The following is a 15980-nucleotide window of genomic DNA, read 5'->3' on the forward strand; positions in this document are numbered from 1 at the left end:
TCAAAGTCATTTTAATATGATGACTCACACTCTGCACTTCGCAGTGTTTCACACTGAATAATGAATGATTGCTAGAAGTGAGACTGCTTCAGAAAAAAAAACCTCACCAAAGCCAGAATTCTATAACCATGTAGTTATCATTTAAGCAACAAATCTAACCTAATTTTTAATCCTCCACATAAATGTGCCCACTGCCCACTTTATTAGGAACACCTGGACACCTGCTCATTCATGCAGTCATCCAAATCAGCCAATCAAGTGGCAGCAGCACAATGCATAAAATTATAAAGCTATAGATCAAGAGCTTCAGTTCAGGTGATATTTTTTCCATTTTCACCTGCCCAGTTTCACTGAGCCTCTGCCCACTTTAGTCTCACATTCCTATTCTTGGTTGATAGGAGTGGAACCTGATGTGGTCTTCTGCTGTTGTAGCCCATCTGCCACAAAGTTCTATGTGTTGTGCATTCTGAGATGCTTTTCTGCTCATCAGTGGTAAAGAGTGCTTAGAGTTACCATAGCCTTCCTGCCAGCTCAAACTATTCTGAACAATCCCCCCCAATCAGTGTAAACCCTAGAGACTGTTATTTGTGAAAATTTGAGAAAATCCCAGCAGTTTCAGCAGTAGTGAAACCAGCCCCTCTGGCACCAACAACCATGTCACAGTGAAAGTCATTGAGATCACACTTCCCCCATTCTAATGTTTACTGTGAACAGTGAAGATTAACTGAAGCTCTTGACCTGTATCTGAATGATTTTATGCACTGAGCTGCTGCCACATGATTGGCTGAATGAATACTTCCATGAACGAGCAGGTATATAGATGTTCCTATTGAAGTAGCCGTTGAATGTATGTTCATTTTACCTTCTAAAACTAAACCGAAATACAACACAACTGATATTCAGTCTGCTTTGCAGTCATAACCAATACATTAAAGTATTTCTACTCATCAGTCCTCCTCTTAAAACCCTATTTCACTTCAGTCCTCTTTAAAACCGTGGAAAAGAAGAGGTAATTCCCTTTGTGAATTTACATAGGGCTCTATTCCATTCGGTCAATTAAGGAGCCTAAATGGAATACAAAACTGCTTGGTTGATATTCAGTAACAAAATTCCTATGCAGATTTTTGCAAATTGAATTCACCCCCTGAGCTGCATCATGAAACTGAAATGAGGTTCATTACAAGCCTATAACATTCAATAGTATAAAATGTCTTTAAGAATTACTCTATGCTGTGATTTCTCAGATTCAATAAACAAAGAGACACTGGAACATCAATTAGCTTAATTAAGAAGAAGCTGTATAGCCAATTACCTTACCTTGAAAGCTATTATTGAATCTGGTGCCTAAAGGAAGCATCTCAGGGATGTGTTCGCTGTAGCCGCCCATGTAGAGTGGACTAAAGGTGGTCAAAGCTGCCAGATTACCAGGACTCAACCCAGTCTTGTTCCTTTGCCCATCAACCTGCATACACACCACTAAAAGGTTATCGGAGACTGAAATGTATATTTTTCTTTTCAATACTTAATGGAGGTGCCATTGACCCAGGTCAGCTCTTTGATTTTGTAGAATACAACTGTCTACTCTGGCTAAAATACAAATGGTCTGCTACTTATCATTAGTGCAAAAATTTGGGTTTGGGTGAGTCATACATAATGTCTTCAAACGTAAAATGTAATGCTTAGTCTAAATGAGCCTACCTAACATTTCAGACCCACTTACTATGGGCATGTAAAGGAATGAGATTATGTTTGAAGTCACCATGGTTCAGTGTATTTTAGTGGAACGGTGATGCAGTGTGCATAGACATGTACACTGCCTGTGACTGAGAAAATGTAAAAGCACCTTTATCCATCCAGTCCTAAGAGATCGTCCAAAGTGCACAGTGTGTATTTTGATCCTCTGGTTTAAGGGGTCACTAACGATGGTAGCCACCCCTGAACCGAGGTTGAACTTATGGATGATTCGTCTGCTTCTCACCCCCAAGGCAAAGAAGTCATCTCCAGTGATACCTTTTGAACAGATACAGAGTCACACCTTTACATTTTGTGCAGAACTCATGCAGCAAACATGCCAATATATCATGCCAATTATCAGATGAATGGCTGCTGTCTTATCTTCTCTCCCTCTCTCTCTCTCTCTCTCTTTCTCTCTCACTTTTGTGATTTCTGTCCTCCACTGTACCATGCCATTCCCCTGACAATTGCTTCATTATTCATACAGCTGTCTTATTCTGCTTTTCCCCTGATGCATCACCCTAAACTGTAATACAGAGAAAGCGGTGCCAAAAGTACGGAAGATTCACGACCTCCTCGCGTTCCTCTTCGACTGTCTGCCTTTTGATTAAATGGCCCGCCAGTGGTGACGTGTCACTCAGCAGTCGGTGTGGCTGACCTCAGGAATAATTGGGAAAGGCATGACAGTTACTTGAGACCCTAACCTACATCATCTCTCTGAAACTGAACTGATCTAATAAGAGAACAGACGAGAAGAGTTTATATCAGTGTTACTCTCTGAGTAGACTTGAATGGATTGTATTAGTTTTGAAGAAAGAATCTTAATAGAAAACTTGTTTGAAAAAAAAAAGAAACAAACTTCCCTCTAAGGCCTGTATCTACACTTCCAAACGCATAAGCAATTCCCAGATGCATTACATACATGACAGAAATAATTTCTAAACACGCGCAGATATTAATTTCCCATGTGTGTTCTTATATGTTCTACAACCTCTCTCACCTTGTCCTTTCTGTCCAGAGAAGAGAATAAGGTTATTCTTTACAGCGGTGCTGTTATTGGAAAATGTCAGTTTCAGCCGGAACTCATAGAAGTAGCTCATTCTGGAAATAGGCGGGTACGCCATGTAGGACGAGTATCCAAACTCATCAAGACCACTAAATCTGGGTCGAGTAATTCTGATGTCTGTGGAGAGGGTAAAAACAAATCAGTGATAAACTCAAGTTTATTAGTAGTCAATCTAAAATCTATCTAGTTCTCTAGGATACCATCAAAGACATGTATCTGACACTTCACAGTATAGCGCAGCCTCTAGAAGAGCCACCAGATGATGCTCTTGATCCACACACTGCATTTTTAACCATGCACTTGGGTTTTTATCCAACACCACAGAGGAATGGCTGTTAGTTAAAGATTGCTATGCTTTTCTCCTTACATTTGTATTTTCCCCCTTTTTTTATTATTGGCATGTGTTTGGATACAAGCAGATGTTTCACAACCTTTTTATTTTGAAACGTGAGGAAACACGAATAAATGTAGTATAATCCCACGTCTTTAAATAATCTGTCAAAAATGCTCCAAAAAAGAGAGAAAAGATCCATTTCATATTCTAAGCAAGCTCTCAAGTGATTTCATTTATGTCTGAACATACAGCTTTGTGGTTTTGCTGCATCTTCAAGTTATCTGCATTTGCCTGCAATTCTCCCATCAGTGAGTGTTTTCTTTCCATCCAGTCCCCCTCCCCTAATGCCTTGCACGCATGAGACTCTGCCTAACAGTGACTGCATGCAGGCATTCTATTTTTTGTTCTCAATTATTTATGCTTTTGGAAATTGCACATATAGAAGATCATTGCTTTATATTTGCACAGCGTCTAATGATTGCCCAAGACACTATCAAGAGGAGGAGTGGATGCGGTGCTGCCGTTTAAAAAAACAAAACAAAAAACCCCCACCAAAAAAACCCTTGGTGTGTGTGCTGTGTGCTGCTCCCCCGCTGGCTCACACACATCTGCTCATTTGTGCTTTCTTCTGCTCAAACAAGTCCTTAATGAGACCATGTGTTAAATTACTTCAGGTGAAACTCAAGTCCTGTGCCAGCTTCGAAATAGGCAGAAATGTGCTGAAGGACATTCGAGATTTGACATTCTCAATGGCAAATAAGAAAACTGATTGATTAAAAAAACATCCCTTAAGAAACACACTAACCACCCACAGAACTACAGCTCGACTATAAAATATAAAAAAATATAAAAATGTGTCAAGAAAAATGTCTAAACTGTCATGGTGTGGCAGAATGGGCTCCCATTTAGAAATTAAAAGAAAGCTGGCCTTCATAGGGAAATCTCTGAAGAATTGAACAAGAACAGTGCCATAATTGTGGTGTGATTTATAGCAAATTAAGCCGTTGGGAAAAGCTCTGGCTGGTTCATGCACTATAGGCAATTAACATCAGTTCTTTTATGTATCAAACTGACAGAGGAAACTCAGCACATATATTAACAAAGCTGTAGGATGGAGCAGTTGCTACAGAGGTAACTGGAGTTATATAAGATAGACACGTTTCAGTTTATGCTTTATTTTCTCTTCAGGGCTGCAGATAAAAGTTTCAGTGGTGGAAAGAGTACAAATCAAGTGAGGTGTGCTGAAGTGAACACCACCTCGATTATCAGTATATAAGTAAAGGTATAGTTACAGTAGCTGGCTAGGTAATTTAGCCAAATGCTACTGGGGTTAGCTTATGTTAATTAATACATGTTTCTAGCAACATAGTTAGCTATCTAGCAAAGATACACCTTACCCATTATCCTGAGCATTACCTATATGCTGAAGAAGCTCTCAGATATATTTAACCATTAGATATATTTAAAACAACAAGCTATCAGTACAGAACATCAACGTCACATCTTAAGTATAATATAGCTTTTTCATACTTTAAAACTTCAAAAGAGCCAATGTGGTTTGGCTCACATAATTTGCAAGTCATCATCACATGGTTCCATTTTGAAGCATTTAAAACTGAAATATTGGATAAATTGGGCCAGGGTTGCTCCACTGTCTTAGACATTGCTGCTGCTGACTAAAGCACCTAGAATTGAAATTATTTAACAGTTGCACATACTGCTTTTTAATGGTCTTCCAGGGTTAAATGTATTTTATTGCTCTGTAACAGTGATCAGAAATAAATGTAGCAATGTTGAAAATTTTATTTAATAAATATGTATGGAATAAATTATACTTTTAAAAAATGTACCATTATAGTGAAACATGTACCCAAGTACTGTAACAAGAGGGTATGTAGTTTGTTACTTTCTACCTCTTGCAATGTCTCACGTCACTAATTTGATATAATATACAAACCAAGTAAAGGAACCTTGGTTCATTTTTTGCCTTATGTAAGGGTTTTAACATGTATGTCAAAAAAAAAAAAATGCAGAGAAAAATAAACCAAACCCTGCAGCTCTACATGAGCAGTGCATATGATCACCCCACACTATACTGCCACAGGCACAGTTATGTTCCTCTTCACAAGGATGCTGGTAACAAGTGATAGTGACTGGGCCGATGAGGAAGTAAGAGCCTATTAAAATTCTGCTCATGCTCTGCAAGCGACACACCGCCAGTTTATTCCAGCTCCCTGCAAAAAAAAGGTGGTCTCTATGCCAGTTCTACCACATTTGTCCTGCTTTCAAAAAGAATCCTTATAGGCTTTTTTATTATTATTTTTTACATACAGCAGAGTGTCTCTTCAGTGTGGGAAAATGTACTGCAGCATACGCAGTGTTCAGACAAAACAGATGTGCATTTTTTAGGACATCTTTCTCTACATGATTAACTCATGAGCCAAGCAGCATCATCAGGTATACATAGCTTTTAGCTTTAGTTTTATTAAAAGCTCATCATTAAATCTGTTGAGATGTCTTTTTAAACCTGAAAAAAATGCCTGACACTTTATCTATTAACATTTTGAATGGCAAAACAAATAAGCAAATGGCCCATTATGTTTGTGGCTGGGTTGCTTTTTTTTTTTTTTTTTTACATTGACCTAAGGACAACCTGAACAGATGTCGCATGATTGCAGATAGCTTCCAGCCAGCAAAGCTTTGGGCAAATGGAACTGTTCTTGGCACATGTTGTTGGATTAACTGACTTTTTAATGTGAAAGGGAGAATTTCTGCCAGTGACTCTCTGAGTTTTGGGATTTGTTTAACCTACAAACATGACTTATCCTGGCTGGGAAGCTGTAGACCTTTAAACTGGATGGACAAGTTTATTAAAGGGTCATATGGACAGAGGCCATATAAGCCCAGAAGATATGGAGCAACACCGATAGCTGCAAAGATGACCATTATAGCTAGACTTCATAATGTACATAAATAGTGGCCTCCCCTGCTGCTCTTTCTTAATATACCACAATCAACCATTTTAGTGCAGCTCAGTCAATGACTGCATTGCATTTATAATTTGCTAAAATAATCATGATGGAATTACAGAGACATAAAATTTTATTTCAGATATAAACTTTGTTAGAGATTTGTGAGAGATCATTACAAATTACAAAAAATAACTATATATTTTGAGTGTTTTGTTTCTTATACCACCCATATTCACATTTGTTCTTTAAGCAAGCTGAAATTCTGTCATGTATTTACTTATTTATACTAATGTCAAATCGATATATTGATTCACAAATAAAACTGGTTGGTATGAATGTTCCACAGATGTATTGACATTGTTGGTAATCATGCCAATAAATTGCTGACATTTAAAATGCTCTTTAAACGTCCTATCAAAAACATTTATGACTGCTACATGATTTTATAACAGATCATTGTTGAATTCTCAAATATAATTGGCCAAAATGTGTTTATTAATTCTCAGCCTGGCTCTGACAGTAATTCCAGATGCAATTCAAATTACAGATCATACTAATGCACTTCTTCTAATATGTTGCTGTCTCTATAGTAACATCTCATTCACAGGGACTTGTATTGCAGACTCTCCCCATAATCTAATAATGAACAGATTTTAAAATGTGCTGTTAAATTAAACAAAGAAAAAATGTCAACTTTATGATTTGGTGGAGCTTTCTGTAATGAGACATTTATTTAAAGTAACAGTATGTTTTCACGTCTTCAGGACAAAAGATTTCCAGTTTCTTGGTAACATGACAAGCTAAATTTTTTTGTCTTATTAACTTCAAGAGATAAAAAATGAAAGTCTGGTGAGGTAGCAACTGTTTACAACTGCTATAATGCTATAGGAACTAAAGAGCGAGAAAGAGAGAGGGGAAAAGAGAAAATAAAATGGAATGTAAAATATTATAAAACAGATTTCATAACACGTTATATCTGAAATTAATAATAGGACTGCATAATTGCCACCATTACCTTATGTTTTAATTAATTTAAATTGCATAATAAAGGTTGTGGTTGTTTTTATTTTACATGTTGGAATGTACATGTTGGAATCATTTGTTACAGCAAATGATTCTTGACCAATTAAATGGCACTGGATAGCAGAAACACCAAATATACAGTTTATATATATATATATATATATATATATATATATATATATATATATATATATATATATATATATACACACACATACAGTTCACATGAAATGTTCACCAGACATCAGTATTCACTCAAGAAATCTGGAAATATAAAGAATTCACAACATTAAAGTCCATAAATGAAGTTATGTGTAATAAAGCAGAATGACACAGGAAAAAAGTATTGAACGCGCTAACTGAAATTTATTTAATAAGAGAAGCCTTTGTTTGCAATGACAAATTGAAAGAAAATTGAAAGAAATTAATCGGCCACACTATTCAGGTGTGATTTTGGCCCATTCTTCTAAACATACTGTCTTTAAAGCTTGGTCAATTGGATTCAAGTCAGGTGATTGACTGGGACATTATAACACCTTGATTTTTTTTGCCGTCTCATGTTCATCATCCTGGTGGATGGCAGCAGATTCTTTTCAAGCATCTCCCACTAAAGGGCTCCATTCATCGTTCCTTCAATTATATGAAGTCTTTTAGTACCATGTGATGAAAAACAGCCTCACACCATGATGCTTCCACCTCCACACTTCACTGTTGGTACAGTGTTTTAAGGGTGATGTGCAGTGTCATTTCTTCTCCAAACATGGTGTGTAGTATGACAGCCAAAAAGTTAAATACTCTCCCAGTATTTCATAGGCTTGTCCAAATGAGTTATAGCAAACTTTAAACAAGCTTTGGCATGACTTTTCTTTGGTAATGGAGTTTTGCGGGGTGAGCGTGAGCAGTGGAGTGCATTGTCTATTGTTTTCTCTGTGACGATGGTACTTGCTGCCTCCAAGTGTTTCTGGAGCTCTTTCCGAGTCGTCCTTGGCTCTTGGGCTACTCTTCTGACTATTCTTCTGAGTCCCTGGTCAGAAATCTTGCGAGGAGCTCCTGAGCATGGCCGGTTGATGACAGACTGATATCCACTTGTGGATAATGGCCCCAATGGTGCTTACTGGAGGATTCAGAAGTTTTGACGTCTGTATCCGATTCCATCAACATGTTTTGCAACAATAAGGTTGCAAAGGTCTTGGGAGAGCTCTTTGCTTTTACCCATCATGAGATGTTTCTTGTGTAACACCTTGGTAATGAAAAGCCTTTTTATAGACCATCAATTTACAAACCTAGCTGATGTTAATTTGCACAGATAGGGGGGTTTAATTACTTATAATTACGGATTTCAGCTGGTCCCTTGCCTTACTTTGCCTTGGAGAACTGATTTTTCTTAGCGTGTTCAATACTTTTTTCCTGTGTCATTCCACTTTATTACACATAGCTTTATTTATGGACTTTAATGTTGTGAATTCTTTATATTTCCAGATTTCTTGAGTTAATACTGATGTCTGGTGAAAATTTCATGTGAATAACCTCATTGGAAATATATTTACTGAAAAAAATGTTGACGCGTCCAATACCTATTTCCCCCACTGTATCTATTAAAATGCTAAAAAGTATTAAAAGCAGGTATCTTAAACTTCTGGGCTGTCTCAAGTTGTATTTCTGTAAAGCAATAACATGTAAATGCAAAACAAAGAAAGCTTGAGGACCAATGAGAGCTTGAGCAGCCTCTGCTACTGATCAATATAGACTTTGATGTTAACTGATGGTACCGGGCTTTAAATTGAAATGTCACCCACACTCCTTGTAACACAAGAAGATTACTGCGCTCCAGCTGGCATAGGCATTATGCTGTCTAATGGAGAGAGGTGTCTGGCATGGTGGCTAGGTGTGCTGTGCCAAAGCGTCTTTTAAATCTTGCTTCCCAATTAAGTTATAGCAAAATAAGAGCTTTTACATCTTGCAAGAGAGATCTAATAGATGGAGAGAGCCTGTACAATATTGTCCTATTAATGTGTATAGTATTATGTGCTCTGATGTCTAGTCTTATTTTAGGAAGAAATCAGCCATTGTGAACTAAAAGTTTAAATATGGACTTAGATGTAACTTTTACAAAAAAAAAAATTGACCATATGTTTTCTATTGGTGAATAGAATCTGTATACTAGCAAACACATTCTGTAATTGCCAGCTTGATTGGTGAAAGAACAAAAAGGAAACTGTGAAAACATGAGGTATCTGTACAAGACAATCAATATAATTGATAATAGAAAATTTACACTGGTTGGTAACTGTGGGCAGATTTACAAGATGCAATCAAATTCATATAGGAAAAGAATTTCTCATCGAGCCTGGTTAAAATTGCTCATTCCATTCTGATTTACAAAAATGAAATATAACTGGAAGGGTGGCACAGTGGTGCAGTGGGCAATGTTGCTCACAGAAACAATTTCTCCAGGTCTATCCTGAGCTCAGGTTAAGTGTGGCATTTCTCTGTATGTTCTTCCCATGTCCTCATGGGGTTCATCCAGGATCTCCATTATCCTTCCACCTCCCAAAAACATGGCAGTAGGTTGACTGGTAGGTAGTGTAAGAGTTTATATAGTGTATATAGTGCCCTGTGATGGACTGGCTTCCCTCTCCAGGGTGTATTCCCACCTCAGGTGTATTCCCACCTTCCCACCTCTTTTGAAGATGCCAGCAAGCATAGTCCTTCTTGTTACACATTTGTTTGCCTCAGATACCCTTAAAATATACTTTAAACAATAAGGAAGCTATCAAAGAAAAACTATTTTATTTTATTTGACCTTGCTGTAACCTTGACCCTGTTTGTATCAATTCCAAAAACTAATAAGTTCATCTGCTGGTTACAATGCTGGTTATAATTTTTAACCAAATATTTAACCACTTGTTCTTGAGACACTGTGAATCAAGATATCGAGAACCTTGAATGGATGAATGAATGGATGCATGGACTGATTGTAAAGATCTAATCTTGACTTCATGAACATAACATGAATGTGTAAGTTTAGATCAATTCCAAAATCTAATCAGTTCAAATGCTGGTTACAATAATAATTCCATATAAATACTACAAACAACTACTCGGTCTTGAGATATCATGTTAATGAGAATCTCAGATGGACAAACGCGAAAACATAATTCCTCCACTATCTAGTGGCTGAGGCATAAAAACTAGGGTTAGCTCCAGATCCAAGCATTACCCCAGCAGATTCAGAACTTACCCTTGTCACACAGGACGCCTTGCCTTCCATATGGGCACAGACACACTGTCTCCAACGGGCTCTTGGGAACGCAGGTGGCGCCGTGGGCACATGGGTTGCGTTCACAGGCACTGAACTGACATAGCTTGCCTGAGTAGAGTGGGGGACACACACAGAACCAGGTCTCTGCATCACTACACAGACAGAGACCAAAAAAAGAAGGAAACAGGAAGAGATCATTAGGATCCAAACGAAATGTTCTCTTGCTGCATCATTAATTCAGCTCAGTGTAGCTTGTGTAGAAAATACAGAAAAGTAGGAGGGAGTGCAATAGATAGAAGGAGGACAGACAGAGAGAAAAAAGCATGAAGATGCACAGAATACAAAACCACCACAATGTGCTACGTCATGGCTCTGCTTTGCAATCAATAGATGAGACTGATGTGTACTTCGATAATCCCGTCAGCTCTCATTGAATGTGCTACCAAACATCTGGCCAGAGATTTAAGCTGCTAGATTGATTGTGCAATGTAAGACAAATTAAATAGAACAGATTTAAAATAACCAGCACAGCCCCAGAGAAAGAAGCTCATCTCAGATACAACACAAAATGTTGTATGGTGTTGATCCAGATCTTATTCACTGTTACTGAGTGATTGGAAAACTAACAGTGGTCTGATTTTTCTCCCAGGCTCAGCCTGGCTCTATTAATATTCCTGTGCTTCATATCTGGGCAAGAAGGGGAAGGTGGGCTAACAAGATAAGCAATATTCTGACTTGGAGTCCAAGATGCTGCTCCAAGATGATATCTGATACAGGAAGCATTTGAGAATTTTTTAATCTATAAATTAATAATGTGCTTTGAGCTGCAATGTAGCAGGGTACATTTTGCCACTCCAGAGCATAATTCAAGAAATGAAATATTTATATATTCTCACTGGTTTTCAAATCCCAAAAAAATCGAAGTGATTGCTTTAACATGAAGCAAAATAAAGAGTAAGAATAAGAAAATATTAGAATGTCTGGGTTAGACCCGATATTACTGCCGTCGATAACAAGCTGAATAATGAGGCACCTGCTCAAGTGTAAAACCATTTAACCTCTCAACCTGGCCTGAAATTTGTCCAGAAAAAGATTCAGCAAAACTGATTTGCATCTACGCATTCACACCAAATTACCATGGCACATGAAAACATCAGTCACACACACTGATTTACAGTGATCCTGCAGCTCACAGCAGCCAAGATAGTCGATAATTTTCCCTTGCTGTCGGTAACTCATTGGGTGACCTGGTTCATGACAGTTTCTACACAGGAGCTCTTTAGGATATTCCCAGGGAAGGTCTGTGCACGGTTTGTCACTGCCGTTTGGAACAGCAGGGGGTAATGCCACAGCAGACTGTGAGATTAGTGCCCTGCATTATGGGCAACATGCAAACACATCTGTCACTCTGAGTGATTGCCCTACAGCACACACCTAGCTCAAATGTATGCAGATAGAAGGGGAGAAAATCTCAGGTGTCTGCTGCTAAATGACCTACTGAATGAAGGCAAATGTTTTCTTGGAAGATGAAATGCAAAATAAAATGTTCTGGGTTTTTGATACCTTTGTTTACATTATTTATATTGAATATGTCAAAATCTGAAACTAATGGAATTATGTAGGTAGAAAATATCAGATTTAAGAATAGTTAAAGGGCCAATATCTCTGCGCACTGAGTAATCTTTGACTTTTGTAAATGGAAGTGTTCAACGTACTATGACAACACGGTCTAGTTAACTGTTGGACTTGAGTAAAATACATACCAGTCTATATAGTCCACATATAAGACAGGACATTTTAATTTTTTTGTGCTTGTGGCTTCATTAGCACTAACAGCATTACATATTAAAGTATACATTTACATACACTATGTGGCAAAAGTCTGACCATAACGCTCATATGTGCTTTTTGAACATCCGAATCCAGATTTAGTCCCGCTTTACTTTTATAATAATCTCCAGTCTTCTGGGAAGGCTTTCCACTAAATTTCAGAGAGTGGCTGTGAGAATTCATCCATTCAGCCACAAGAGCATTAGTGAAGTGCTTGTGCTATTTTCTTATAGCCACTTCCCATTTTGTGAAGCTCAACAACCTTTTGCCGCACATCACAGCTATATTCCTTGTTCTTACCCATTGTTATGAATGACTAAGGGAATTTGGCCTATGTGTTACCTCATATTTATTCTCCGTGAAACAGGAAGTCATGATTGAACAATTTCCTTGTCACCCAGGTGTACTAAAAATTGTACTTCAAATATATTTTACTTATATGAATTCATAGGGGTGCCGATAATTGTTGCACACCTATATTTAACAAAGAAAATTTTTGTGTAATTTTTAAACAAAATATCAAAAGGTTAAACAATAAAGACAATTTTTCACAGCCGTCTTTGCTCATATTTACCAAGGGTGCCAGTATTAATGGAGGGCAGTATATATGTAAATATCAGGAAATTAAAGCTGAAATTCTGATCTTCAGGAGTAACAGAGCAGATAATGTGGAACAGAAAACAGCTAAATGTTATGCTGTGCCTGCCAGAGGAACAGCAAATATTTATTTGCATAACCTTATAAAGAATTCAGACATTAGAGGCTGAAGTTTGAGTCCAACAGTTTGTTAAACATTTCCTACCAGACAGTACAATGCACCATACAGTGCAGAATTAGCCAAAACATTGCTGCAGAAGGATGGGATAATTGTGTCTACTGGACCCTACTGCAAACCCACAACAATCTTTTAATGACTATGATTATCAGTACTGATTAGGAGACAACTTTATCTTGGTTATGGATGCACTGTTGCAAATGTTGTAGCCACTTTGCTAATGTATTCCATATTCATCACATCAATAATAGTACTATTTATATTTGCCTAATTTTCTTCTTTCAAGCAGCTTGAAATTAACCAATAATCAAGATGTGCGTTTCACAGCTCTTGCAGTGGATGATCTGCTGTGTATTATTTAATGATATTCCTATGTAAATTTACTTTCAGTACATAGATTAACATTTCTCACTCTCTAACAAGCTAACAGTACCTTGCTAGGGGCTACAAAACTCGCATACAGCTCAGATTAACTAAAAAGTAATTTTGTCAGCACTGTTAGCTACTCTAAGTACTTTAGCCACCAAGCTCTTACTTTTGATAAGAGCTTGATGGATTGTACATGTAGTGTAGAGGCTTTAATACAGATCATAACCACTTCATCCAACACCTAGAGATGCCCCTTTTTCCTAGTATAAAAAGAAAGCCTTTGTTCAACTACAACTGGTGCCACTTTTTTGTGGCAATAAACAACCTATTTAAGTGCTCAGCCACTCCTCAGTTCACTCCACCATACAGAATCTAAAACGGTCGTATCTCTGCTCACTTCGACCAAGTGGTTCTTTAAATGTGGCCTTAATTCTGTTATACGGTTTAATTCTGATGTTCTGTTCTGTTGAATTTTCTAAATGTTCAGCGGAGTGTTTATAGCATCTGTTTAAGTCTGTAAGAATTCAATTCATTTCAATTCAATATATACTTCATAAAGCACCTCGCCTCTTCTTGTAAATAAGTCTAGTAGAGAATCTTGGACCACTCTTCCATGCAGAACATTTCAAGGTTCTTTATATTGCTACTGTAGGTTTGCGCATGTGGTCCTCTTTCTTCAATTCTTATCCTGGGTTTTTCACATAGATCAAATTCTGAGACTAAGAGGGCCATTGCAAAACACTGATTTTGTCTTCTGAAATTATCTTTATTGTTGTGGATGCATGGTCAGGGTCATTATCTTGTTGAAAGATCCACTGATGTCCAGTAATTTTAGAGGAGGTCTAAAATATGTTGGTAATTTCTGTTATTATGGCCCTGATTGTGCTTAATGGTATTTTTAACTGCTGATCTATGTTGATGGATGACATTTGTATTCTACATGTATTCCTGGGCATATGAGCCAAGGATGACAATTTATTTGCACTTATTTTTAATTATATTTACAAGTGTGAATAATTTGGTAAATTGTTTGATAATAAATGCTATTATCATTATTATTATTATTTTTAAAAACAATAATAAAAAAAGAATACCCTATGTCTACAAGGTTTTTGAAATGGACATTTATCACAGGGTTTTTAATACAAGAGATGTCCACAATATGGCCAGCCATCGCAGCACACCCGGCTGTCCAAAATGTTTCCTTTTTGGACTGCAGTGACACTGACTATGGTTTGGCTGAGCATGAAAATACTCTCTGACCCTTTCAAGGCTCATAAACATCAACAGCTTGCTGTCTTTTTTCCTCCCTCTCAGACTCCCACCACAAGCAAACATCAACATGAAAAATGGCACATATTAAAAAATAATTGCTAGTTTCAGAGTCCTGCATGTTCTTGACTTTCAAAATGAATACCACTGGGGTTAAAATAATAAAACTACAAATTATTTGATCAGTTTGCCTGATACTGATCATAAAAGCATTTTGTTACAGACAGTCCCATCATCCTCCAGTGCATAAAAATGATATATAAAACATATTGAGTATTTTTTTTGGAAATGTTTAATATCACCCAATACACTGCCTATTTGAGTTCATGTCTATGATACTGACAAAGTGCTAATATTTAAATAATTGTTACTTCTGAATATTGGTCTCTATTCCCCCTAAAAGTTCACATGACCAAATATTCATACTATCTTGTTCATGCTGTGCAGGCAGTGAGCCACTTTGCAAATCAGTGTTTCACACTGTTATCACTGGAATAGCCCTTATGAATATATTATTTAGATTTTTTTTATTATTATTTATTTAACCTTTGCTTGAGGCTAGTGTTTAGTCTATGTGTGTCTTTCTCATTTGCTTGTTCCTTGTGGGAAAATCATGATGATGAGATCATACCCAGATCTCATTGTGTCATTTTGTTTGTTCACACAAGTTATACAGTTATATTGTTATATGATGTACAGCAGTACAATGTAAGCAACATGTGGAAGAATGTTTTGTATTGATGTATTCAATTCCACAGGGATTAGTAGTGATAGTCAATGAACACTCAAGAAGTATAAGAAAAAAAACAGTCCATGCTGGATAGCTACGTCTTTCCCACAATCAACCAAATCCTGCATACTGCAAAACATCATCTGTCAGAAAACATCATGCAGGCAAAAAGAATATCTGACCACAGAAGCATTTCTGAGTTTACAGGTGTTAATAAAAGGTTCATTATTAACATAAAGGAAATTCTTTGCTAGCCAAATATTCAGAAAAATCCATGGTATGTTCCTGAGGTTTAAAAAGAACAAAACAATGACAAAGTGCTAAGAATGGAATGAACACATCAGTACCTCTCACTTCATGGAATTTATTAGAAATGTAAGCAGCTGAACACCTGTACTTGTTTCCACTCTGTCTCTTATATTTTGATCAGTTTTAATTAGCATGCTTACCACTCGAACCATCCTCTTCACAGTGCATTGAGACAGTATAGACACACACCCAATTCCAGGTTGATTCATAATATTTCCAGTTGACTGGAACTTCTTAATTATTGCCCTGATAGTGGTAATGGGCATTTTCTATATCATGCTTTTGCTACATTCTTATAGCCACT

The 15980-nt window shown here is 37.1% G+C and overlaps 1 protein-coding gene across 1 annotated transcript; it reads right to left on the reverse strand.

The window, feature by feature from the left end:
- Positions 1-1222: 1222 nt before the first annotated feature.
- On the reverse strand, positions 1223-11630 carry LOC128604014 (protein eyes shut homolog). Its single transcript, XM_053618787.1, has 5 exons — positions 11567-11630; positions 10371-10499; positions 2735-2917; positions 1844-2010; positions 1223-1462 (listed from the first exon to the last, which is right to left on the reverse strand). Exons 1-5 carry the CDS (start codon positions 11628-11630, stop codon positions 1286-1288), a joined length of 720 nt encoding a protein of 239 aa, XP_053474762.1. The 3' UTR covers positions 1223-1285.
- Between the last annotated feature and the right edge of the window lie 4350 nt (positions 11631-15980).

Source organism: Ictalurus furcatus, chromosome 29 (assembly GCF_023375685.1).
Source record: "Ictalurus furcatus strain D&B chromosome 29, Billie_1.0, whole genome shotgun sequence".
In the NCBI taxonomy this organism is placed as follows: domain Eukaryota; kingdom Metazoa; phylum Chordata; class Actinopteri; order Siluriformes; family Ictaluridae; genus Ictalurus; species Ictalurus furcatus.

What these genes read in the sequence shown, in the direction of transcription:
- LOC128604014 (XM_053618787.1), bottom strand. Translation starts at nt 11,630, where the DNA reads ATGAGTTACCGACAGCAAGGGAAAATTATCGACTATCTTGGCTGCTGT. An exon ending in CTCTGGACAGAAAGGACAAG is followed by an intron (nt 2,011 to 2,734) that starts GTGAGAGAGGTT and finishes TCTGTTCAAAAG; the next exon opens with GTATCACTGGAGATGACTTC. An exon ending in TTAGGACTGGATGGATAAAG is followed by an intron (nt 1,463 to 1,843) that starts GTGCTTTTACAT and finishes GTGTGTATGCAG; the next exon opens with GTTGATGGGCAAAGGAACAA.